A 24,900-nucleotide genomic window follows, 5' to 3' on the forward strand; every position below is an offset into this window, starting at 1 on the left:
GACCAAATGTAAATAGTTCGTTTACGGCTGTAATTATTACTGTCGTATCGGTGAATCGAATTCGAATAATCTAAGATATATTCATTGGTAAATTCCGATAAGAGATAAACGGGAATACGCGCGTATATTCGCGGGTTACGCTAGAGTGCGCTGAAGTGCTATTGCCAACAACAATGTCAGCGTTGACGTTTTATCCGGAAGTTTATTATTCGTAAAATACGCGCGATGAAAAACATAATGAATGAAAATGATGGCTACGACAAATGAGTTTGGTCCCGATTCTGGTGGTAGAGTGAAGGTAAATTTATCTTGGAAGATTTTTATTGAACCTATTCTCGCTGAATCTTTCTAACCTGTACCTGTCTAAAACATACGGATATTTACATACGAACGGAAGCTGAAATTATTCAAATGTTCAGAGTATGACCAACTTTTCTATGATAAGCCGTAATCGAATTGTTTTCTAGGGTGTTACGATAGTAAAGCCCATAATATATGGTAATGTAGCTCGTTATTTTGGTAAGAAAAGGGAAGAGGATGGTCACACGCATCAATGGACTGTTTACGTCAAACCATATCACAATGAAGACATGTCCACGTACGTTAAGAAAGTTCATTTTAAATTACACGAAAGCTATAATAATCCAAATCGTATTATGACAAAGCCACCGTACGAGCTTACCGAAACTGGTTGGGGAGAATTTGAAATTGTCATTAAGATATACTTTCATGATCCAAATGAACGTCCTGTAAGCATATTTTTAATAATTTCATTTTGTTAATTTTTTAATTCCTGCAGGGAGTATTGTGTATTTAACAGGTAACTATATATCATATATTAAAACTATTTCAAACAACACCCGAGATACAGTTAGGCAAGAAAAGCTTAGTCTCTGAATTTTACGAGGAAATAGTATTTCAAGATCCAACAGCATTGATGCAGCATTTGCTGAATTCTAGCAGGCCTATAACTTTAGGTGTCTGGCGTCACAATACAGATTGTACGTATAGACATAATTATTTATGTTTAATGCGTTATCCACGCGTACGCTATATTTTGTTTAAACTGTACACAGTTGAAGCTAAAAAGGAATCCACGATAAAAGCAATAATGGAGGCTAGAAACAAAATAAGACTAGAGGTTATAGATCTCAAAGAAAAATTAACGTTGGCTAAAGAGACAATTGCAAAATTTAAGGAAGAAATTGCCAAGATTTCGAAAGCTGGTGGAGGTATATCTGTTGCATAAACAAGTACAAAACATTGTGACAATTTATAATGAACAATTAAAGTGTATATAGCCCTGTTGCAAGGTACTTAGAAATTTAATAAAACAACTGACATTAAATGCATACCTTTCCACTCATTTATGCACTAATAAATTCATTGCATTCTTAACAGACGTTGTAGAAATGTATGGATATAATTTTGTACCAAATTGCAAAATTCAAAAAATAATGTACGAATAAAAACTATAATTCGATACTCTTGAACTCAATTGTTTACCCTATAAAGTAAATACGTAAAAAGATATTTATTCTAAGGCATTAATATTTTGCATTTATTAAACGGTATAGCTTCGAACAACAAGCTGAATATATCAGTGATTTTCATCTGCATCTCGTGAAATTCAAATTACGAATTCTTGTGACGAAGCATGCGCAACAAGAACTTAGGAACGAATGTTGGAAGGTCGTTAAATTTCTGCACAAATACTTCGCATCGGTAATTTCTTTAAACGCAGGTTATTTTGAATAATAATGCGTGCTTGTGGATGACGCAATCGATCATTTTTTAATGTTAATAAAAGTTATCGTTCTGCCTATTTATCACGACCTTGAACTGTCAAATGATGCTGTACGTGAAAAATAATGATCACGAGGAATCACATGGAATGATGCAAATCCGTGGAACTTAGTGGTAAGGAGATCAGTAATGTCAGAAATAGGAACAGTATTAGTGCTACATAGTTCGATCAACTGACTCCGCGCAAATTAGTATTCGGTAATTAGTCGTACTTACACGAAAGTTTCATTCTTACATATGGGAAATGAGCACAGCGCCGAGCGAAATCTCCGTTAAACCGTAAGCGTTTTCGTAGTTAATTCCGTTTGTATGTACCAGATTGTAGTTTTAGTTTGTTTCTAGTATATTTTCTAAGGATGCGTTCACACGATTGTGTTAAACAATTACGTAACAATTTCTAAAGTACTAACCGGCCGGCAATAATTAGCCAAATTCATAATTGGACCCAAGTGTGCGATACGTTACTCGTATTTCATTGAATCTGAATTTTTATCTAAATTTCCGCATATAGATCTATTTTAATTAGATTGAGAAAATGAACAGTCGAGTCGATTCAAATCTAAAATCCTTTCAAGTATGTGAGATGTAAATTCATTTAAAAAGTGCCAATATACAATTGGTTCTCTTTATTTTTGTCATTAGCCCAGGTATTGAATTTGCGATTGGAGCATTAGCGGCAACAGGCGCTGGATTTTTCACAAATCCAATCGACGTGGTAAAAGTACGCCTACAGTTACAGGGAGAACTAGCAGCACGTAATTCGTATAAGAAAATATATAAAAATACTTTGCACGCAGCTTACTTAATAGGGAAACATGAAGGCGTGCTTGCTTTGCAAGCAGGTATCGTGCCAGCCCTTTATTTTCAAGTGGTGCTTAATGGAATACGGTTAGGTGTGTATAATACAGCAAAAAATCATGAGCTTATAACTAATCAGAAAGGAGACACTGCTATATTCAGCACTGTAATAGTAACTGGATTGTCTGGATGTATGGGAGCAGTCCTCGGTAGTCCATTTTACATGGTAACCAATTATCTTTACTTCTTCTTCGTATTACTTTGTACATAATTATATTTTGTAATCATTTTATATATCCAAAGAATCAAGCTATTGTTAACTTACAGTATATTGATATTTTAATGCAATAAGGTATTTTGCTAAGAACACCTCCATCGATTGTAGGGTAATTTGATGTCATAGACTATTTTTGCATTGTAACAGATTAAAACACAGTTACAATCACAATCAGCACAGTCCATAGCTGTAGGTCATCAGCATAATCATATGGGCACATGGTGCACTATTAAGTCTTTATGGAAAGAAGGTGGAATTGCTGCTTTGTATCGTGGTTGGTATGCTGGCGTACCACGCCTTTTCGTAGGCTCTGCTACACAATTAACTACATTCGGCTTAGCTGCAGATTGGCTACGTTCGCTAGACGTGAGTATCTCGTGCATTGCTCAGAGTATAAGGCATATTGGAAAGATTGTTATTTTTCCTAGATACTAACAGACCAGCCGATATTATTGACATTCGTGGCCTCTGCAATCGGTGGTAGTTGCGTGGCGCTTACGATACAGCCATTCGATGTTTTAGCGACAAGACTATACAATCAACGTAAGTCATTCTTCGTTTAATAATATCAGATTACTTTGATAATAGCGATAAAAACGAAATTCGATAAGTCTCGTATGTATTGTACGTGTAGGAACCGAAGTAGGCGGTAAAGGTGCATTGTACGGCGGTCTTGTGGACGCATTCTTAAAAATATTTCGAACGGAAGGAGTGACCGGTTTATATAAAGGGCTCGTTCCGACGTGGATGAGAATAGCGCCACACACTGTGCTATGTTTGGTATTTTATGAAAAGCTAGATCAATTATACAGTAGATTAAAAAATTAACACAACCAAAGATAGACTAATTGTATATGTTTATAGTTGTCCCAGAGATATACGGGAGTAAAAATGTTATGATTGTTAATAATATTCCATGTATCGTAAAGTGAAATAGAGTAAATTTCAATTTTAATTTTTTAGATAGACAGCGATGTGTTTCATAATTTAATAATTCATCCGTCATTTAAATAACGAGGTCCATAGGATCTCGAATTTACGACGGTACCTTAATGCGTTCGAAGTCATTAAAAATACTTAAAACAAATGTCTACCTTCCAACGTATCATTTGTTTTCTGGTATTTAAATAAATTAACGTTAAAGCAAACATTTACAGGCGGACTTGAATTAATCATGTGAATAAATTATGTCTTTGAAGTTTATAAATTCGCATGTTTAACAAACGAAATGATCTTATAAAGTCCATCATTGAAAAGTTTTCTATGTACATACTTATCTACGCACAGAAAGGTGTGATAGAAAAGTTCTTCGTGTTCCAGTTTCTTTAATTTAAGAAACAGTTCTGGAATTTGGTCTAGATCGAAAACCTTGACTTATGGATGCTGCAATGTCCATTGTACTCCTTCCTCTCGTTTCGGGTAAATATATCCTAACAGAGTAAATATTAAATTAGATCTTATTTTCTATGAACTATCTTATCATTTTATATGCGATCGATTACCTAACAGTTTGTCCCAAAATTATAAGAAATCCAGCAAATATTAAGAAAGTGTATGGGCCTATAAGAGTCTCAGCCGATGGGAACGTCATCCCTACTATGAAATTTCCACCCCAATTGAAAACACTTCCGAGTGCCATGGCTATTGGTCTAGGACCAACGTCGAATAATTCAGATCCAATGAAATACGGTATGGGACCAAGACCAATACCATAAAAAATGACATAAGCCATTATAGTTACAGTGCATATGACTGGCATAGACGAAGCTGCATGCTGTAAAAATATAGAACATTATTTCGCACGTAATCTTAAATACTCATCTGCAATTTACATTTAAAGTGTATCCTACTAGAAATTACTTTGATTTTAACTTACAATTAGTAGAATAGATATACATAGAATTATTAAACATCCGAAACACGAGTAAATACTGGTGAGCAGAACGCCTCTCCTGTTCAAGGATGACATCACTGGTACCGATACAAGAGCCATTATAATATTAACCACACCAGTTCCAAGAGTAGCAAGTTCTGCCCCAGTGTCACCAAGCCCAGCATTCAGAAATATAGAGTTCGAGTAGTAGAACACAACATTTATACCACTCATTTGTTGGCCAAATTGTATTAAACAAATTAGAAATAATGGAAGCTTTAAACTTGGATCTTTCAATATGCGTTTCAGTGTCCAAGGTTCGGCTGTTCCTTTTGCTTCTATTTCTTGTTGTAAATTGGCAATTTCCATGTGTAGAAGCATTATATCCATATTACGTAGCCTACTCAGTTCTAAAATATTAAGACAATTATTACAGCTAACATAATGCACGTTATTGTAAGAATACTAATAGATACCAACCATCTAGGGCCATTTGTTTCTCTTCTTTAATTATGAACAAATATTTTGGACTCTCAGGTAAAATTGTGATCGTGAGTACTAAAGCACATACACAAAGCGGAACAAACGCCGCTAACATATAATGCCAAGAATTGACAGTACCCAGAACTGTATTTAGTCCAGCGATTTGTCCGAGAAATACTCCACACGTGACTCCTAATTGACATAAAACTCCCACAGCACCTCTTAATCTAAGAGGAGCTATTTCTGCCATATACATTGGTACTATGCATGTAGCACAACCTCCAGAAAGACCTAAAAAATATGTATTATTAACATACTTTACGAACAACTATAACATACAGCATTTTGAAACCTACCCACAACTAATCGGCCAGCCAGGAGGAGTTCAATTGAATTTAATCTACGTATCAAAATGAACATTAAAGCTCCTAGAATACCAAATATATTTCCAACGCATAAAGTTTTTTTCCTTCCATATTTGTCTACTAACCAACTAGCAATAAAAGAACCAGTTACACCGCCGATAAGAAAAATCGAAACAACAGTAGACCAAATTATTTTCAGACTACTTTCGGAAACGTCCACGTCGTATCTTTCTTTAATACTTTCATTGCAAAATTGTTCTATTAACTGCAATTTGTATATTACCACTTATTAAATTTCTCATTTTTATGTGTCTAAATAACTGTGAAAATTGCAAAAAATGGTCCCACCACTGCGCATTCAGATTTTTCATTGTTTCTCTTTTGACTTTGATGATGGGACCATTTTTTATAATTCCTTGCAGAATATTAGCAGTCATACTAACATTGGCTGCATTGTTTACTACTCCTATATTAAATCCTGCTGGAAGCGCCGATCCTAGGCAACAGGTAACTCCAGCCAGTGCCAATGGAATGGTCCAGCCCCCTGGTTCCTATGAAATAAGAATTTTAATATTTCCTGTCTTGTATTTTATTTATATAGAAAACAAAAGCAATAATAAAATGAAAATGAATAATTAGCTGTTTGCCGTGCACAAAGTCCTGCATTAAGTGATAGCAATATGAAGTACTATATATAAAAAAAGAAAGCACTTTTAACTTTTAAGTATATTAAACGACCTAAGATCTCTAACAATAACTCTGTTGAGAAACAAAAGAAGTGAAACTAGAAAATCATACCGCTTACTAAATCATGCAAATGATTAGTGATGTGCCCTAAAAGCTTGGATGGAACGGTGGAAAGACATGCAATTAAAACCACGCATCACTGGCATACCTACAAACAATTTACACCTTCGTATGAAGAAAAAGTGCAATTCTCTTTAATAATTTAAATACTGACAAGTACACATGTCAAAATCAACTAAGGAAATACAAAGAGTTTTTAAATTTGTAAATAATTTTGTTACAGACTCTAGTAGAATTTTATTAGAAAAAGATCCGATACACGGACAAGGAAAAATAATTTAACTTTTAGACAGATTTGTTTTTCCAAGTTCAGATTTGTCAACACATGCATGTAAACTGGTCGTATACAAGAAGAATATAGTCTGATAAGATAACAGTAGCCAACGTCAACACTTGAGCCAATTTCACTAAAATGATATGTTTATGCGTTCTATTAATTCGATTGCAACTATTTACACGACGACTAAGCTGGAAAAGATGATTTTGTACAGTAACATTGTACACATTGTACACATTGTACATATATACATACTAACATTTATGTATATATTACCCAACTGAAAAATCAACAAAAGGAAAAATAAAGAAACGCACGCGTTTGATGTATTATTAGAGTGCACTTACTGATCTTTCGTCTCGTTCATCGGAGGTGGATGGACGCTGATGTTCAGCGTCCGTGAGTACGGCGGCATGACTATCTGTAATTACAACGAACAATTACTTTCCTAGATCTATTGTTTGTTGATAAAACAAGTGATACCGTATTTGCATTGGTATCGATGCGTAAGGAAATAGGACCGTTACAAACGAGTTTGAACGCACGTTGTTTAACAGTGAATATCTTTTCAGAGGAAAAATATCGCATTCGTCAAAGGTGTCATGATAAAGTGAACGATAAAAAATTAAAAATTAATAAAAAATTCTCGATGAATATTACCTAACGACATGCTTCGGTTCGTGCAGCATGCGTTGCTGACACAGCGACGCCAGAACGATAAATATGGCATTAGAAGAAAGTAACATCTAGCGGCAACACGGAAACGTTAGCAGGGGCTTGGTTAGTTAGACCACGCAAATTCAAGTTGGCGATTATAGTCGCTCTCGTTATGCAAATATTGGAAGACGTGAATCACGGTGTATGTAGCGGGATTCTGCATATATACTTGGTTAGAAGCGATTTAGCAAAATCGCACGTGCCTGCATTGTACACCACTCGCAGCTAAAAGTCCACGGAACGCGCCAGGTAAAGTGTTACGACTGCAATGCATTCGAGAATGCCGAGGGCTACCGAGTTCCACAGTAATGACTGGTCATTCTTTGCAGTCGAGATCAGGAACTACATACATACTACTCTTCGTTAACGTTTTTATTCATTTAGTCTTATAATTTGTTTTTTTCTGTTAATTATCCTTATCAGAATAATTCTTGTTTTATTTTTCATAATATTCCAAGGCCGAAATAAAAATTCTACGTTCACGGTTAGATTAATATTAAAAGGGATATTTTAAATGAAAATTGAAGAAAGGAATTCATTCGTTTTCCTTCGTGGCAGAAATATGTCGCTGTCGCGTGGAATAAATGGGACTTTATCGTCGTACCACTGAATCACCTATCCCGTGGAATGTACTGCGCTCGCAGTGATCGGCAGCAAATGCATAACTTTTTGTACATTCAAGGGACTTTGAATCGTTTCCGTAATATCTAATACAATGAATAATAAGCATCGACGCGATTCCGTTCGGACTCCGTGAACACGGCGTACACGATCTTCCGGATGCAGCTAATTGTTCTATTCGAGTGCCTTCGAAATTTGATTAGAAATTTCACTGATGTAAATAGATTATCAATCAACTTCCGTACATAGTAATCGCATTAATCTCAGACTGAGACCTTGAGTCGCTGTTCGACGCGTGGGCGACGACGTTTCCGTGGAATAATTTTGCGATAAAACGACGCCTGAAAAGGGGATGCATTCGAGATTACAGGTTCCTTTGAAAACGTGACCGTACGTTGTTGACAGGTTTCGCGCGGATTAAATAATTGAAAGCCGCCGCCCGCCGCGCGTTACAGAGACGTTACTTTCACGTTACAAAGAACACTGATCACAGAAGTATCATCCTGAACGTTTTTACCAGTCGAGTCGCCATACACGACGACGCCAGTAGCACGCCGTGCGGTTCACCGTGCCGCTATCGGTAACGCTTACGACAGTGGATGCAACAACAACAACAACAACAACAACAACAACAACGACGACGACGACGACGACGACGACGACGACGACGACGACGATGATGACGATAATAATAATAGTAACCATAAAAATAAGTCGAGACGCGCCTGCTTGTTGATCGACGAGGAAATTTATCGATTGGTCTTCGACCGTCAACATTCGAGTTTCTTTCGATCGATTTTTTCAAAAGCCTCGCCCGATTCGTTGTACCGGGTTTAAGAACGCGACCCCCCTAAGCTGATAATCGTTCGCGATAAGCCGAATAACGAGATCATCGTGTCTGGAAGATATACGTTCCAGATAATATTTAAGAGAGAAGAGCAAGGATATTCGAAGGTGACGAGAATAGGTTGTAGCCTGTGGAATCGTTAGACAGATACGTACCATCGTTTCCGAAGGTTAACGGTAATGGGAAGCGGAACGGAAGGAAGCTGAACGTCGAGCGCGCGCATCGTCCTTTTCAAATCGAACATCGTTTCTCGACTTAACTAATGTATCGTGAACGACACTCGTCGATTCTCGTTTACGTACCTTCGTAGTCGAGCATGTCCTCGATCCGTCGATGCAACACAGGCGTGCCGTGATCTAAGCAAGGAAACAGAGTTTTTAACAGTGACCTGTGCGAAAGTCAACGAAGATCGAGCGTCGGTCGCGTTGTACCGATCGGTGTGACGTTCGTTATCGGTTCGAGCACTGAAAATAATAGAGCGACCAATAACCTCGAGTTCCCGCCAATGCGAATACCTTTAATCGGTCAACCGTGAAATTCGAGAATCCGACCACTTCGAAATGTAAGCTATCGCATTTAGGTTTTAAGGTTGAACACAGTGAACCTATCGTTCCTACCGTTGGAAAAGAAACGCGTTTCGATTTTCTCTTTGTTTATGATTGTTCTTTGCGATCGAGGAAAGCACAGGACAACGAACCGAACTGTCGGTCGTGTAGACGGCGACTCTCGCGTCGAAACGTCCAACGATAGTTTGTTTCTCTTGGAAATTCTCTACTGTTCGAGGTTCGCTTTGAAATTCTGTTGCGAGTCCCTGTTACCTACTTACTTCTTCTTCGATTGAACCGGATGCCTGGAATCGTACACGAGCGACCGCTCGGTCGCGTTGCTTACCAGCGACTAAGTTGCTCGCGCGAGTACAGTGCTAGCGCGAACGATTCCGAGTCGCTTGGCCCCCACTTTCCCTTACCGTCGGTGCACAGCGAGTAAATACCACACCAGCTGTTTCTCACCGAGGAACCTAGCATTGCGCGTATCGGATTCTCTCGGACTAATTAATTCTAACCTTGGCTGATTACCGCCGCGGGAAGTTCGCGCGAAACAGATCAGTTTCGCGAATAATCTGATCATCGGGGAAATCGATAATTCCACTGTCCGCTATTATCTAGACGATCGCTGTTATCTAGACGATCGCTGTTATCTAGACGATCGCTGTTATCTACACGATCGCTGTTATCTACACGATCGATTTCGAATAAATATCGATAATCGTCGATTAATAATAATCGCGCGCAACCGCCACGATCTATTATTAATATTCGAATAACGATCGACGTTGCCCGAGCAAAGTTACACGGTAACCGATGGTTAATCGATCGTTAATATTATCGTAATTCGACGATAATCAACGGTAATAGTAATAAAAAGGAGAAACCGTTTCTCACTGGACGCAGGCAAAGGATAATAACGACTCTCTCTGTTGTTCTGCGACCTCGCGTTGCATTGTTTATTGTATTTTCAGAGATCCACCGAGAAAAAATGTCTTCTCGAGTAACGCGATGCACGGATCGTACGGAGAAGCAAATGATAAGAGGGGGATGCATGCGCGTCACTTGGAAGAGGATTTTTACTATTTTACTTCGGACACTGCGGCCGTTCACGAATAGATATGTTTACCATCGTGTGTATCGACGCGCATCCGCGCGCGTGCTATCTACTTTTCTAGCAGATAATGGATTTTTCATCCAAATGAACTTGAGGCATACCATTCACGTAATTGGCAACTGCATCGCGATGAATCGAACAATTGTACAATATTTTATCTCGCGATTCAGCGATGCGCCATACCACCGGCAAGCTCGTTTGCATGAAAGAAAGAATAAAACTCATCGGAATAAATTTGCTCGTTTGCAGGTCCAAGCGCGGCGTGTCTCGACTGTCGATCGACTGCGTATCCTTAAGCGTTCGACTCCAATAAGAATGTCACCTTTAACCTGTTGCCGTGCTCCGACGTTTTCTCGGCACTTTATCAAACTCGAAGTCGGCCGTCGAAACTTCTCCGAATCTCGCGAGTCCTTTCTACGTTTATTTTTACATAAGCTTGAACCTGCAGGATCATCGGTGGCCGATCGATTGTCGCTACGCGATCAACCCGAGTAGACCCGCCGAGTAATTGCCAAGCGGGCTTTCGAAAATGTTACGGTGAGTTTTAGTCGTCGAGCTTATGGGAGAGTCTTCCGACTTTCCGAGTTTGTCGAGATCCGTGAAAGTGGAACGCAATGTCAACGAGCGCTCAGCGATGATCCGTCGAGTACCGGTGCGTATCTGTTACGGCGGATAGCGGCATCAAGTGCAGTTGATTTTGGGCTGCCGCTTTCCTCCGACCTTCAGGCTCAACGCCGTCAGCAAAGGGTATCTGCCGCAGCCGCACTTGTTGCCGAAGTCGTCCATGTCCAATGACCACAGCATCACTCCACCCAGGTGCAGTTCGTTGGCCAGCTCGGCCTAGCGGAAAAGAGGGTTCGTTGAGTCTCATCGAGCTCCATTTTCGAGTTCCAATCGTTCCACGATCAACCAGTTTCGAAAACTAGTCTACTTGTTCGAGTACATTTCTGATGGAGTACTACCACCACTGCTATAACTATACGTGCTTATTAAGGAGACGAAGAAGGAGAGGAGAGAAAGAAGGAAAGGCAACAGAGAAAACCGGTTGAGATCGGCGAACCTTTGAACGACGATTACCTTTCGCAGCACGATGGACGCGTCGTCGTAACTGACCCATTGGTTCCCCTTCGTCGCGTACGGGCCTGCGAACCCCGTCGGGTCCTTAACCGCGGACCATCCCCTGTTCATCGTGTCCTCGCATATCTGAAAGAGCGTGTCCAACGAAACGGATCAACTACGATGTCGCGTCGTCGCTAATTGAAATTGACGAATCGTGGCCGTACCTCAAAGTAGGCAAGAATACCGGCCGATTTGGTGAATTCGCCGGGCTGGCCGGGACCAGACGCCGCCGCGTTCAGACCCGGCTGCTCTTCGCCGGCTGCCGGGCTCTCGGCCAACGTGTAACTCTGACCGTAGCTCGGCACGCCCATCACGAGTTTGCTGGCCGGTACACCCTGCTGGATCCAATAGGCGATTGAAAAGTTCACGTTCGCCTGATGCATTCGATCCTCCGGATCACGATAGAGTGGCGCGGTGTGGCCGGTTTTAGGCTCCCAGGGGCCGTGGTAATCGTAGCTCATCACGCCGATCCAGTCGAGGTGCTCGACCAAGGCTGGCGCGTCGTAGGCGACGTCGATCACCTGTTTACCCGCGGAAACGGCCGCTGAGAGGAGCAAACCTTTCGGTTCGAACGCCGCGTTTAATTCCTTCAGCAACAGAGTGAAATCTTTGCGATCGCTGGACGGACCGCGACTGCAGTCGACCTGGAAGCCGGCGAAAATGCAACCGATTGTAGGGAGTAGTATCAGCGAAACTAGTAGAAACTACTAGAAACTAGTAGAAACTACTAGAAACTACTAGAAACTACTAGAAACTACTAGGCGTCTATTTCCCGCTTACCTGCCAGCACAAAGGGTACTCCCAGACAAGATTGAGGCCGTCGAATCCGTTCGCCTCCAGGTACCGGGCCGCGTGTCGCGCGAACTTCTCTCGCTCCGTCGAGCTGTGCGCCAGTGAGCTGTACTTCCCGTCCTTGGATTCGCTCCAGCCTCCCAAGCCTAGCAGAACCTGCAGCCCGGTTGTTTTCTTCATGTTCATCAGTCTGTCGAGAAACTTCTTCTGCAGGCTGCCCTGGACGTTCTGTATCGTCAACCGTTCCGGGTGGAGCGAGAACAGGCCGTAAACGACGTGCGTGCATAAACCGGGTTCGATGTCCTCCGGCGAGAACTCTCCCCTTCCCGTTCGCTTGAGAGCCCATCTCATCAGGTAACAGACCACCTTCTTCTCGTCCTTCTGGGTTTTCCTCAAGGTCAGAAACTCGTTTCTCTGCGGATCGAAGTATACGTTATTAGAGAAACGTTCCAAAGAGACTCGTGTTATCCTCGATCCCGCATATTCCTTTTACGAGGAGGATGGCTCACCTGCCGCTGGGTGTCCGCGCACTTGGTGTTCTCTGGCCAGTCGCAGCGATCCTCGTTCCAGTAGAGGCCGGAAGGGCACGAGTGCTCGGTCAGTCTGCCGAAATTACACAAGTAGTACTTGCTGCAATCTTTGCTATGCGGGATGAACAATCGGCCATGGCAGTCCTCGGGCGGTGAAATCGCCGGTCGTTCGTCCACTTCTATTTCCACGGCGTCGTCGACGTCCTCGGTGGAGAGGGTTGTCGTTCTCATCGTCGTCGTCGTCGTCGTCGTCGTCGTCGTCGTCGTCGATGTCGACGCGGGTTCCCATCCCCAGGTTGGCTGGCTAGCAGTCGTTGACTCCTCGACCGATTCACCCGCGTCGATCGTCGTCGGGTCTGATTGAAAGATTTTATAGGTCTATTTTTAGTAGATTGGAGCGACTCGTTAAATCGATTTGTTGGGTCGGGAGACCCGAGACGTTCGACGGTCACGCGTCGTCCGAGCTTACCAGTGGTGACCGGACACAGCGGCCCTTTCGGATAGTCTCTGAGCACTCGGTTCATTGTCCGGAGAAGGGGGCTCGGCTCGCAGCCGCATCTGTTCTTAAAGTCGTCCAAGTCGAGAGCCCATACCATACCGCCGGCTAGGCCCAGGTCTCGTATCAACTCCGATTTCAGCTTGATCTGCCTCGCGTCGTCGAAACTGACCCACTGATCGCCCTTGTACGCGTACGGACCGATTCGCCTCTCCTTGTCCTGGACCACGGTCCAGCCCTTCGTCAGGGTCCTCTCGCAAATCTGAAAATATTCGGATCAGCCCGTTGTTCCGGTAAACGGAGCGCGATCGTCGAACAGGCGCGTCGTTACCTCGTAATAGGACAAGAAACCCCTGGCTCTCGTCGCCTCGCCAGCCTCGCCGCCGCCGTAAGTCGGAGCGTTCAAGCCTCTGTGACTTCTCTCGGCCAGGGAGAACGATTGACCGTACAGAGGAGCGCCCATAATCAGTTTCTCCGGTGGAGCGCCTTTCTCCATCCAGTAGTGAATCGAAAAGTTCTGCGAGAAGCAACGAGGAACGCGGCGTGACACGATAGTAGTCGCGCGCTTAAGATCAAGCGAAGCTTACCGCGTTAAAGGACGGCTCCCAATCGTTGGGCAGTCGGTACAGAGGTGCCACGTGACCAGTTTTCTTGTCCCATTGACCGTGATAATCGTACGTCATCACGGATATCCAATCCATGTACTTCGCCAAGGTGGGCACGTCGTAGCCCTCGTCGATGACGCGCTTGCTCGGCGAAACTGCCGCGGACAACAGCAACCCTTTCGGCCGGAACGCTTCGCTCAGCTCTCTGACCAAACTGGCGAACCCCTCCTTGTCCGAAGCTGGTCCCTTTCTGCAGTCCACCTACGATTTCCTTCGCGTAAATACTAGTTCGTCGCCGTCGGAATTTCTCGAAGAGAAAGAAAAAGATCCGTTCCGAAACCGCTCGTTCCAGGATCGTACAGTGAAAGGTTCGGGGCGAATCGCCCTACCGTACCTGCCAGCACACGGGATACTCCCAATCCAAGTCCAACCCGTCGAACTCGTACTTATCGATGAACGCTAGAACGTTCTCTACGAATCGACGCCTGGCGGACGGCGAATTCACCAGACGACTGTACTTGTCGCCCGCCGAGTCGTTCCAGCCACCGATGGCGACCAACACCTTCACCCCTTTCGCCTTCAACGCTACCACCCTCTCGTAGAACTCTGCGAAGAATGTTCCCGAACCGTTAACCAAACCGGCGGAGGTCTCGGTCGACGAAGCCGCAACGAGAAACTCGACGATTGCTTACTGTTGTCTATGTCGGCCCACGGGTCGTGCGACTTGATTATTAGTTGCGACCCGTCGAGAACAGCGAAACCGTAAAGAACGTGGGTGCACAGATCCGTGTCCACGTCTTCCGGCAGGAATTTCCCACCTTCTTGTCGGTACCACGCCCAATTCGTGAAGTAACAGATCACTTTGAACCGATCGTCCGACAGGTGATCCCTCGACGTCGACGAGGACGACGACGGGACTGCGACGGCCGCAGTGGTAGTGGACGGCGTCGACGTTGGCCTGGGGTCCAAGTCTGCTTCGTTTATCGGAGGTCTCTCCGCTGCGAATAAGAAAGATGCGTGAAACCGACCGATCGACCACGACTAACCACGATTCTTGCGGCCACGTTAACAAATAATTAATAGATAATTCTTCGAGCAATTACGTTCTTCCTCCTGGGGAGCGTCGGCCAACATTCTCTGAAGAGAGTGCATCAGCGGATGCTGTCCTTGACCGCAGCGGCCTCGAAAATCGTCGAGATCCAGGGCCCAAACCATCCCACCGCCTAGACCCATGTCCCTGATGAACTGCGCCTTTCGTCGGATCATCTCCGCGTCGTCGAAGCCGACCCATTGGCTGCCCTTGTAAGCGTACGGGCCCATTCTGTGCTCCGCGTCTTGGACAACGGCCCACCCGCGATTTCGTACTCTGTCGCAGATCTCGTAGTACGACAAGAAGCCGGCCGCTTTGGTGAATTCTCCCGCTTGGCCGGCGCTCGCGGGAACGTTCAGTCCCGTCCCCGTGGTGAGATCGTTGATGGAGAACGTCTGCCCGTACAGCGGTATTCCTGCGATTCAACGTACATTCGTCGGAGAGTCGTTAAGAACGAAACGAAGCTTCGTCGATCTTTGGCGGACAGAGGGGAACGCGAGGGGAACGAGTGCAAGTAATCATGATGAGTACCCATGACGATGTTACGACGAGGCGCGCCCTTCGAAATCCAATAGTTGATCGAGTAATTCGCGTTGAAGTAGTAGTAATCGTCCTGCGGGTGATAGTAAAGCGGTGCCACGTGGCCGGTTTTCTTGTCCCATTGACCGTGGAAATCGTAGGTCATCACGGCGATCCAGTCCAAGTACTTGGCCAGCGCCGGCACGTCGTAGCCTTCGTCGATCACCTTCTTGCTCGGCGAAACGGCGGCGGAGAGCAGCAGCCCTTTCGGCTTCAGCTCGTTGCTCAGTTCCTCCAGCAAGTCCGCGAATCCCTGCTTATCGGAGGCTGGACCCTTCTTGCAGTCGACCTGCGACGACCACGCGTTCAGTCCTAACTTTGCAAGTTAGGTCCTCGAGAGACCTTTTAGATATATTCTACTGCTACATCATTAACGCTGAACCCGCGATAGACCCCCTTATACTGACTTGCCAGCAAACCGGATACTCCCAGTCCAAGTCTAGCCCGTCGAAGTCGTACTTATCGAGGAACCGGATAGCGTGGGCGATGAACTTCTTCCTGGCGGCTGGACTGTTCACCAGACGGCTGTACTTGTCGCCGGCGGAATCGTTCCATCCGCCTAGCGCGAGCAGCACCTTCAGCCCTCGTTTCTTGTAAGCGACCACGCGCTCGTAGAAATCTGTTCGAAAGGAGAACACAATCGAATGTCGCGGCTGATTATCTGTAAGCTCTCGAGAACGCTACTACCGTGCTACACCGATAGCCACTGCAAACACTCGACTTTCACTCGACAAGCAATTTCAATGACTATCGTCGCACGGTCTTGCCCTTCGGACTTGCAAGCCCACGCAGCGGTTCACTCTGTGAACAGCTATGGAAGCTACACACGCTTGGAAGACAGGATACTGTATCTATTTAACAATTATTTACGAGGCAAGCGATCACGTACTGTTATCGTAGTCGGCCCATGAATCGTGGGCTTTGATAGTGAGCTCCGAGTAGTCGAGTACGGCGAATCCGTAGACGATGTGCGTGCAGAGCGTGTGGTCGATGTTTTCGGGGACGTAGCGGCCGATGCCTCTCCTGTACCAGGCCCAGTTCGTGAAGTAGCAGACGAGCTGTGCAACGCGTGACGGGTTCGTTAGTTTTCAAAGAAAATTCTCCGAGAAAATAGTAATGACGCATTGCTGGTTCTCTGTTACTTTGTAGTATCCGGAGAGCGGCGAGATTTTCTCAGGGTCCACCGTTGCAGGGGACAGAGTGGTCGTGGAGGTGCTAGGTTCCCAAGGTTTCACCGTACTCGCGGAGCTGGACGCGTCGTCCGGCCTGTTACCGGGTTCCTGGTCGGGTTCTTCCCCGGACTCGTCGATCCGACAGTTGGCTCGAGCAGGCCAGTCGCATATCCGAGTATTCTTGTTGAAGTGCAGACCCGGAGCGCAATGAAAGACTTCGTGGCGACCCCACAGGCAAGCCTGGTAGCTTTCGCAGTCCCCCGGTACACTGGTGTAGCTGCCCGGAATGCACGGCTGAAGGCAATCGGAATATTTAGGATACATTACATTTATCGCATATTAAATTGCAATCGCTATTAACCCTTTGCACTCGAGAGGCGACTCAAGTGGGTCGATGTTTCTAACGTTACATTACGAATACACGCGCGAAGAGTTACTCACGGTCGATTTAGCGCCACCGGAGATCAACGCGGCGCTCTTTGTCGGTTTCTCGATGCAAGGATTCTTGAACGCCCAGTCGCACATACTCCTCTCGTTGTTCCAGTTCAAGCCTGGACCGCACTGTTGCGTCACGAGGTTCCCGTTCACGCAGACCAGGAAATTCGTGCAGGAATTCGGATACGCGTAATACCGGCCGTGCTCGCAGCTCTTCTCGGGGATTTCGGTCGAACTCTCCGTGACGATTGGTTCTCGCGTGGTGGTTCGCTGGGTGGTGCTCCTCGAAGTGGACCAAGATGAAAATTCGGTGGTGCTCCTCGACGTGGTGCTCCTCGACGTGGTGCTCCTCGACGTGGTGATCCTCGACGTGGTGATCCTCGACGTGGTGATCCATGGCGACTTTGAAGTCGAAGAGGCTGAAGGAAGAAAGCGCGGCACAGTTTAAACGCTCCGTGGATCGGTCGATAAAATTCATTGGAAAATTAGAGCGGTACGACTACTGCTTGTGCAGATTCAAACAAATTTCAAGGGCGGTATTTGAACGCGTGACAAGAACAGGGAAAAGATTCTGACCGAAAGAGCAGAGCTAAAGAGTGTTTAGACTCGTTGACGAGTCCCGATAATTGTTATATACTTCTAGCGAGCGGACGAGAAAGTTTGGACGCTTCAGCCAAGCTAGAGCCGATCCATATCAAAAGGAAAACGGCCCGCGCCGAACGGAACGGTGTCATCTTACGATTAGAAGCGGGGACACCGCGCGGAATGCCCGGGGTCTCGTATTGTCGCGCGCCGACTGATTGATTCGCAGAAAGAAGATGCCACTGTAACCTTTGCTCGAAGGCGTTGCTTACAAAACCGGCGGAAAAATGTGCGCAGGAGTGAGCGCATGGTAAACAGGTTTGCGGTAATCGACAGTCGGCCGTTCAAACGCGTTGCAAACTATTGTACTTGAGCGGATGATGCGCGGTCGAACGAGAGGACGCGAGATGACGGGACAGCTCTCGGTTACAGCATTCTTCGCGAACGCGGGACGTTTATACGTCTATACGTCCGCGTAGGAGACGCGTGCTTTCAGAGATTTCGCTTGACTAAACAGGAGAACGGCGCTTCGTCGAACAACAAGTATTATGATCGCGGCGGTCGATCGATTCTGTAAACGATCGTTTCGATCGGATGTCGGATAAGATAGCGTCGGATAAGATAAGCGCAACACCGGCAGTCTTACCGGTATTATTCGTTTGACATTTCGCCGCCGCCGGCCAGTCGCAGATTCCTCGGCCGGCGTCCCAGTGCAGCCCGGGAGCGCATTGTTCGCGTCGCAACTCCCCGAGCACGCATCTAAAGTAGCTGTCGCAGTTGACGGGATCCGCGGTGTATTCTCCGGTGTTGCACGGTGTTTCAGGCTTGGACACCTCCCACGGTGACTCCGTGCCCTCCGTGACTTCCACTGGCGTCTGTTCGCTGGTTGCTCTAGAAATATTTCATTAAAAGACGCGTGCACGCGGGCTGCTCCCGCCTTATCGGAGCGAGTTGCTTATGGAATACTCTTTCCTTATGCGTATGTTTGACCTATTCACTATTCGTTCTACCTATTGGAAACTTCAACGCTACGGTTTCTACAGGAGACTCCGAGACCGACCGATTGCGTTCATTATTACACGCGTTCCATATTATGAGCGAACAACTCGCTCTGTTATTGTTGAAAGGCGAGATTAAACGAGCATTAAACTTTTCACGATGACGTACTTGCTGGTGGTCCACGTCCAAGACGCGTTCTGCGAAGCTGTACCGCTCTGAGTGGTGGAGTCCGGTGGTTTGCTCGGTTTCGGAGTCCAGGATGGCCAGGTGGTACCTTGAGTAGTTGCGCTGGGTTTGGAGGACCAGCTCGGCCAGGTGGTTCGTTGGGTAGTCGAGGTCGTCTCCGGCGACCAAGCGGGCCAGCTCGGCTTGTTCATCGGCGTCGTCGGTCGCGGAGTCTCTTCCACGGCGTCGCTGTGAGTGGTCAGGGTCGGAGGGTGCGGCGTGGTCGGCTCGATCGGTCGTCGGCAGTCCTCCGTAGGTTTACCCTTGAGACGTCCTGCGAAAGCGAGGAGAACGATAAATTTCCCGTTACCGTCGTTACCGTCGTTCCCGTCGTCGGTTCGACTTCAAAGATCGATCTAGCTACCCAACGCCCGATTGATGGTTCTCAACAGGTGGAACGATTCGACGCAGCAACGGTTCGAGAAGTCGTCCAAGTCGATGGTCCAGAGGCTGGCGCCGCCGTAGCCGCTCTGCAGGATGTGCTGTCCCTTGGCGAACACGCTCTCTTGGTCCTCGTAGCCGACCCACTGGTCCTTGTGATAGGCGCTGGGCCCCGGCCCGTGTTTCCATCCCTTGTTCTTCAGTCTGTCGCAGATCTCGTAGTACGCCAGTATACCGGGCTGCCTGGTGAATTCTCCGGAGGCTCCGGGTCCCGTGGCGGGTTCGCCCAGACCGGTTAATTCCTCGCTGGACAGCCGATAAACTTGACCGTAGAACGGTATGCCCATCAGAAGGTTCGACTTCTTCGCGCCTCGCTGGACCAGATACTCCATCGTGGAATTCTGAAAGGTTTCCAACGTTGATCCTTCTTTTCCCTGAAATTGCTCCTGCTCGACACAACACTGTCTCGGGACAACTCACGACATTGTAGAAAGGATTGCTGTCGACGGGGCTGCCGAACAGGGGGGACAAGTGTCCCGTCTTCGACTCCCAAGCGCCGTGATAGTCGTAGGTCATCACCGTGACGAAGTCCACGGCGTCGGAGATCTCCCGCACCTCGTACGCCCTGTCGATCACCTCCTTGTACCCGGACAGAGCAACGGCCAACGCGAGTCTGGGCTGCTGCTGCTCGAACTCGTGCTTCAGCTCGCGAACGAGCTTGGTGAAATTCGGCTTGTCGGTGTCCGGCCCTTTCCTGCAGTCGCTCTGCCAGCACTTCGGGTAGTTCCACTCGAACGAGAGGCCGTCGAACTTGTGTTTGCGCAGAAAGTTCACCGCCGCGACGACGAACTTGCGGCGACCGGCCGCGCTGCTTATCAGCCGGGAATATTTGTCGCCAGCGCTGTCCGTCCACCCGCCGATTGCCAGCAGTATTTTCGGTCCGTCGATCTTCGTCAGTCGTTCGTAGAGATCTGCGAGAGTTGCGGTAACATGCGGATTAGAACATCGATTAGACTAAAACTCGCGGTAACGTCGAATCGAATACGACTCTCGTCGTTTCTTATATCAATTACTGTGTTCTATGTCCGCCCAAGGATCGAACGTCTGAATCATCAGAGTGTCCGGATTCAGTCCGGCAAAAGCGTAGATCACTTCGGTGCAGAGACGCGGGTCTATGCGCTCCGGAACGAACGTTCCTTCCCCTTTGCGGTACAGGGACCAAGAGGTTACGTAGCAGACTACTCGCGGCCCTTTGTTGCTCGATATCTCGAAATGCTGCGGCCCTGTTTCCTGAACCGGCGAGTCCGTTTCGGAATCCTTGTCCCGAATCCGATGGTTCTGGCCAGGTGTACAGACCACTGAAGTCGCTTTCGCGCATCGACCCTCCTTGGCGTCGAAGAATCTCCCGTATCCACAAGTGCCGTGGTATTTCATACCTGAACAGGGCAACGTTTCACGGGATGATCGTACCCTCGATTCTCTTTACAATTTAACGATGGATTCGAGCATGCACGGATCTCTTACCATCGTGACAAGAATAGAATCCGGAACAGTTGTCGGGGTCGCCGGAGAGGCCGTCGACGGAACACTTGTTCAGCTGTGTCTGGTCGTAAAACCCTATAGATTCGGTGGCAGCGTTCAGAATGGGCCACGATCCTCCGCATATACCCTAACAAAGACAGAGAATGGCAGACGTGCGAGGAATAATTTCGTAATCGAGTGGAGAGCCCCTTAACAGAGGCAATTTCATCTTTCGTACCTGGAAATCGTCGAGATCCAGGGAGCACACGGAAACTCCGCCGAGCCCAGCCGATCGCGCGTAAGCAACTTTAATCTTGACCGCCAGAGAATCCTCGTAGCCTACCCACTGATCTCCACGCTTTATGTAAGGTCCTTCCTCGTCCCTTCCGGAGATCCATTGCTCGTTCTCCAATTTCTCGCAGACCTTGAATCAATCGCGGAACAGATGAAACACCTTTTCTCCACCTGTATCAAAGTTTCGATGCAACGTTTCACGCTAGATGCACCGAACTGGTTGAACAATTACTTCGTAATAGGCGAGTCTTCCGTTCGACTGCTTGGTATAGATATCCTCGTTCCCGGGGCCGACGATCGGTGCGCCGGCGTCGGTCAGGTTCCCGAATTGAAGGGTGTACCCTTGCCCGAACGCGGGCAGGCCCAGGATCACCTTGGATTTCTGATCGCGCGGTATACGATCGAGCCATTTGTTCGTCACACGGAACACGTAATTCAACGGGGCCGGATGAAGGGCCAATTTCTCCCTGCGGTGGAGTGGACTGTCCCGCCAAGCTCTGAAAAGAAGCAGATCGACGGCAGAGACGATCTCCGGGTCCACCGGATCCGCCGGCCTCTGCGCCACCGCTAGGATGTACCGGTGGGCGGCAAGGGTGTTTCTGAGAGCTCTCAGAAGCGACTTGAGACCGTTCGCATTCTCCGAGGAGCTTTCCCAGTCGATCTCCACACCGTCGAAGCCGTGGTTCTCGAGGAACCGCAGAATGGATTTGGCGAGCCTCTCGCAGTGCAGCGCGCAGTTGCCCTTCACCACCTCGGCGAACAGTTTTCCTCTGTTTGCCGGTGCTATCGAAACGAGGACTCGCAGCGCCGGGTCCCGCGTCCGATGTCCCGTTACAGCTTTGTATCCACCTGTCGGAATTGCTCGAATAAATTAACGGAACTTCGGCCGACGCCGGACGACAATTGCGCTCGTCACCTTTGATCTCGTCGTACTCGGGGTCTCTCGACACCACCACCAGCTTCTCGGGGTCTGCGAAGACGGATCGGTATTAGATCTATTAGAAATCGGAGCACCGGACTGTAATTCCGACTGTAATTCCGACTGTAATTCCGACTGTAATTCTACGCGAGATAACTCCACGAGTTCGTTGCAGCTTAACCCTCGTTCCTCGATTCCTAACTCATTAAAAGCTAATCGCGGTTCGATACCTATGGTGGCCGCAGTGTACACCAAATGGGAACACTTGTGATCCGGGACAGACTGCGGAAACAAGGAGAACGGTTCCGTTCTGTGGACAGCGCTGGAATCTAAATGGCAGATCACTTTCGGGTCAACGATTCGCTGTGTCCTCGTCAGGGACGGCGGCACGAGAGGCTCGATCCAAATCGACTCGTGATCGATGCTTCCGAGAAAGGGAACCTCGCGATGCTCCACGGCGTCCCTTAAGGGCACCCTCCCGTCGGACCTGCAACGCGTCGCATCGTATTATTATTCTCATCCATGGTGCACGCCCTCGCGATAAACCTTGTTAGCGTTCAAACACGACCTCTGACATTAACCCCTCGCCGCGTACAGTAACTGTACAGTAACGGTAAATCTTCAAATGAAATTTCCAAACTTGAAGGAGAATCGAGAGCTTTGTTGATAGTAAAATTGTCGATAGTAAAATGGTACATGAGCTTAGCGCCGAAAGTAAATAGTACGCCAAGGGGTTAATAAGCTTCCTGGTAAGATCAGTAACATCACGGTTACGTCGGGCACCAAGAGGAGCAGCGAACGATACACGAAAAATACCATTTGAAAGAAACTCTTTGAGAAGGAGCACGCGGAAAAGGGCGTTATCGCGAGCAATAAAATAGAACCGACTGTTTCATTTGCTGGAGCGGAAGGCTGCTGGGCCCCTGAGGACGCGGCGCGTTGGAAGGCAGAGCCTCGACCGCGTCGCGCAGCGGGTATCTCCTCGAGCCGTATTCCTCGTGGGTGAGGGGTAAAGAGTTGTCGATCGTCGGCGGACTCTCGACGTTGCCCCTTTGAAACGGCGTCACCTCGATTAACTCGACGTCCGCCTCGTTCAGGGCCGGCTGCCACGGCGGCGGTGGCGGCAACAGCTCGTGGATCGGCTTCCGGTGAGATGGTCCTGCGGCCGACAGGCCTGCCAGGATCAGCACGAGCAGGACCGTCATCTACGGAAAGGAGAACTCGTCAGTTTCACCGAACGAACCTCTCCACTCGACCAGTTGCGCAACTTTTCCAATCTTTCAAATCGAGTGCACAATTCTCCGAGCACAATGCAACGATTCCATTGACGATTCACGATCGAGGCTTAGCGGACTAATTATGAATCGAAGGCAATCGTAACAGAATTGAACTGCCTGGAATTTCAAACCCGGTTGTATGTCGTTCTGCAAAAATACATAAATAAATAGATAGACGAATAAGGTATAATCGAGAGGAAGATTTTCGTAAATTAATCCAAGATCACGCGCGAGAGAGGTTCCAAGCTAATCGCGATTTAATCGGTCGATCGATTAGAATGCATATTAAGTGTTATCCAACAGCGATAGCGCATCAAATTCCAACAAGTGCGACAAGCGTCTGCAAAGGACGCCAAGATCCGCTGGTGTTATCAATCGATATCGCCGTACGCGGGAACGGCTTACACGCGGTACTGTCCGGACTCTATAATCAGGCGGGGTAACATGTCGGACACGCCTGCTCGTAATGAAATTATAGAGCTTCGTAAGGTTGACACGAGCGCGAGCCGGCGGTGCGCGTTAAGCGCACGGATAATTAATTGTCGTTGGGCAGCTTTCGAGCTTGTCGCGCGCGACGAGCGACAATCGGGAAACCTGTCCTCCGCGCGGAGAACACGCCGCGCGTATGCACCCGCGGGGCCGGAAAAGAGAAGTGTGGGACGAGGCGTGCGTGTGCTCGGCGTGACAAGCAACCTCGGCCCCCGGTAATCGAACCCTGCCGAGCTCAATCGTAATATAATCGCCGGTCGCGCACACGTCTTTCGTCGATCGCCGCCGCGATAGCGCCGTTATAAATGCGCGATCGCGTTTCGCTCTTTCGGTACAATCGTGTACCGTTCGTCCGCGATTCCACCTAAGCCGACCGGTACGGATCGGTCTCGAAACGTTCGTGTACCCTATTCGACTACCTTTAACCCTTTCAACTCTGTAGGCTCGAATATTGCAGCAGTTATAATACTAACTATTTTAACCAATCTTAAAATCCAAGTACTTTTAACCAATCTTAATATCAAAGTACATCCAAATTTTGTACTTTGTTATTTGTAAGGAAAATAAATGATCGAAGAAATGTTATAGGATTCCTCATTTTCGCTAGGAATAGTATAAAAACTAGTTATAGATAGATTACAAAACAACCCTTAGCGCTAAGGGTTAAACCTTCGTTTTCCAAGAGGCGAGTGAACGCGACTGTCGCGTAGGAGTACGGAGTCGATCGCAACGAAACGAGCATTGGCCTTCTTTTCCGATTAGCGAGGTGCTTCGAGAGGTTATCGGAGAATTGAAATGTTAACCCTTCGCGAGAGGCTCGACCCTCATGGTTCCTTCGAGCGAAGAATTTCCGATGCGAATT

General features: G+C 47.1%; 4 protein-coding genes across 7 annotated transcripts; 2 read left to right on the forward strand and 2 right to left on the reverse strand.

Annotated features, from left to right (window-relative positions):
- Nucleotides 1-71: 71 nt before the first annotated feature.
- Nucleotides 72-1,483, forward strand: Gas41 (YEATS domain-containing protein 4 Gas41). The gene is made up of 4 exons (XM_031993435.2): nucleotides 72-298; nucleotides 468-749; nucleotides 821-1,001; nucleotides 1,077-1,483. Exons 1-4 carry the CDS (start codon nucleotides 242-244, stop codon nucleotides 1,247-1,249), a joined length of 693 nt encoding a protein of 230 aa, XP_031849295.1. The 5' UTR covers nucleotides 72-241; the 3' UTR covers nucleotides 1,250-1,483.
- A 155-nt stretch (nucleotides 1,484-1,638) lies between these two features.
- LOC116434755 (solute carrier family 25 member 35) lies at nucleotides 1,639-3,851 on the forward strand. The gene is made up of 5 exons (XM_031993434.2): nucleotides 1,639-2,085; nucleotides 2,449-2,830; nucleotides 3,029-3,247; nucleotides 3,310-3,424; nucleotides 3,516-3,851. Exons 1-5 carry the CDS (start codon nucleotides 2,051-2,053, stop codon nucleotides 3,707-3,709), a joined length of 945 nt encoding a protein of 314 aa, XP_031849294.1. The 5' UTR covers nucleotides 1,639-2,050; the 3' UTR covers nucleotides 3,710-3,851.
- Nucleotides 3,852-4,066: 215 nt separating this feature from the next.
- On the reverse strand, nucleotides 4,067-9,859 carry LOC116434752 (solute carrier family 2, facilitated glucose transporter member 3). 4 transcript variants are annotated; one of them, XM_031993428.2, is made up of 9 exons: nucleotides 9,698-9,859; nucleotides 9,174-9,227; nucleotides 7,034-7,107; nucleotides 6,046-6,153; nucleotides 5,594-5,867; nucleotides 5,235-5,528; nucleotides 4,758-5,164; nucleotides 4,384-4,655; nucleotides 4,067-4,311 (listed from the first exon to the last, which is right to left on the reverse strand). In XM_031993428.2, exons 2-9 carry the CDS (start codon nucleotides 9,187-9,189, stop codon nucleotides 4,212-4,214), a joined length of 1,545 nt encoding a protein of 514 aa, XP_031849288.1. In that variant the 5' UTR covers nucleotides 9,190-9,227; nucleotides 9,698-9,859; the 3' UTR covers nucleotides 4,067-4,211. The 4 variants fall into 4 exon arrangements, with proteins under 4 accessions (XP_031849288.1, XP_031849289.1, XP_031849286.1 ...); XM_031993429.2 differs by having other exon boundaries at nucleotides 9,694-9,844; XM_031993426.2 differs by lacking the exons at nucleotides 9,174-9,227; nucleotides 9,698-9,859 and adding an exon at nucleotides 7,347-7,566.
- A 534-nt stretch (nucleotides 9,860-10,393) lies between these two features.
- Nucleotides 10,394-23,668, reverse strand: LOC116434735 (putative chitinase 10). The gene is made up of 27 exons (XM_031993392.2): nucleotides 23,161-23,668; nucleotides 22,503-22,759; nucleotides 22,270-22,323; nucleotides 21,586-22,202; nucleotides 21,298-21,483; nucleotides 21,063-21,207; nucleotides 20,612-20,974; nucleotides 20,019-20,509; nucleotides 19,522-19,939; nucleotides 19,101-19,431; nucleotides 18,580-18,824; nucleotides 17,358-17,770; nucleotides 16,887-17,210; nucleotides 16,634-16,802; nucleotides 16,152-16,363; nucleotides 15,697-16,033; nucleotides 15,179-15,580; nucleotides 14,768-15,073; nucleotides 14,470-14,681; nucleotides 14,058-14,336; nucleotides 13,802-13,987; nucleotides 13,444-13,732; nucleotides 12,954-13,330; nucleotides 12,433-12,858; nucleotides 11,817-12,296; nucleotides 11,611-11,736; nucleotides 10,394-11,373 (listed from the first exon to the last, which is right to left on the reverse strand). The coding sequence occupies exons 1-27, from the start codon at nucleotides 23,475-23,477 to the stop codon at nucleotides 11,215-11,217; spliced, it is 8,121 nt and encodes a 2,706-aa protein (XP_031849252.2). The 5' UTR covers nucleotides 23,478-23,668; the 3' UTR covers nucleotides 10,394-11,214.
- Between the last annotated feature and the right edge of the window lie 1,232 nt (nucleotides 23,669-24,900).

The sequence above is a fragment of the Nomia melanderi genome, chromosome 4, assembly GCF_051020985.1.
Source record: "Nomia melanderi isolate GNS246 chromosome 4, iyNomMela1, whole genome shotgun sequence".
Classification (NCBI taxonomy): domain Eukaryota; kingdom Metazoa; phylum Arthropoda; class Insecta; order Hymenoptera; family Halictidae; genus Nomia; species Nomia melanderi.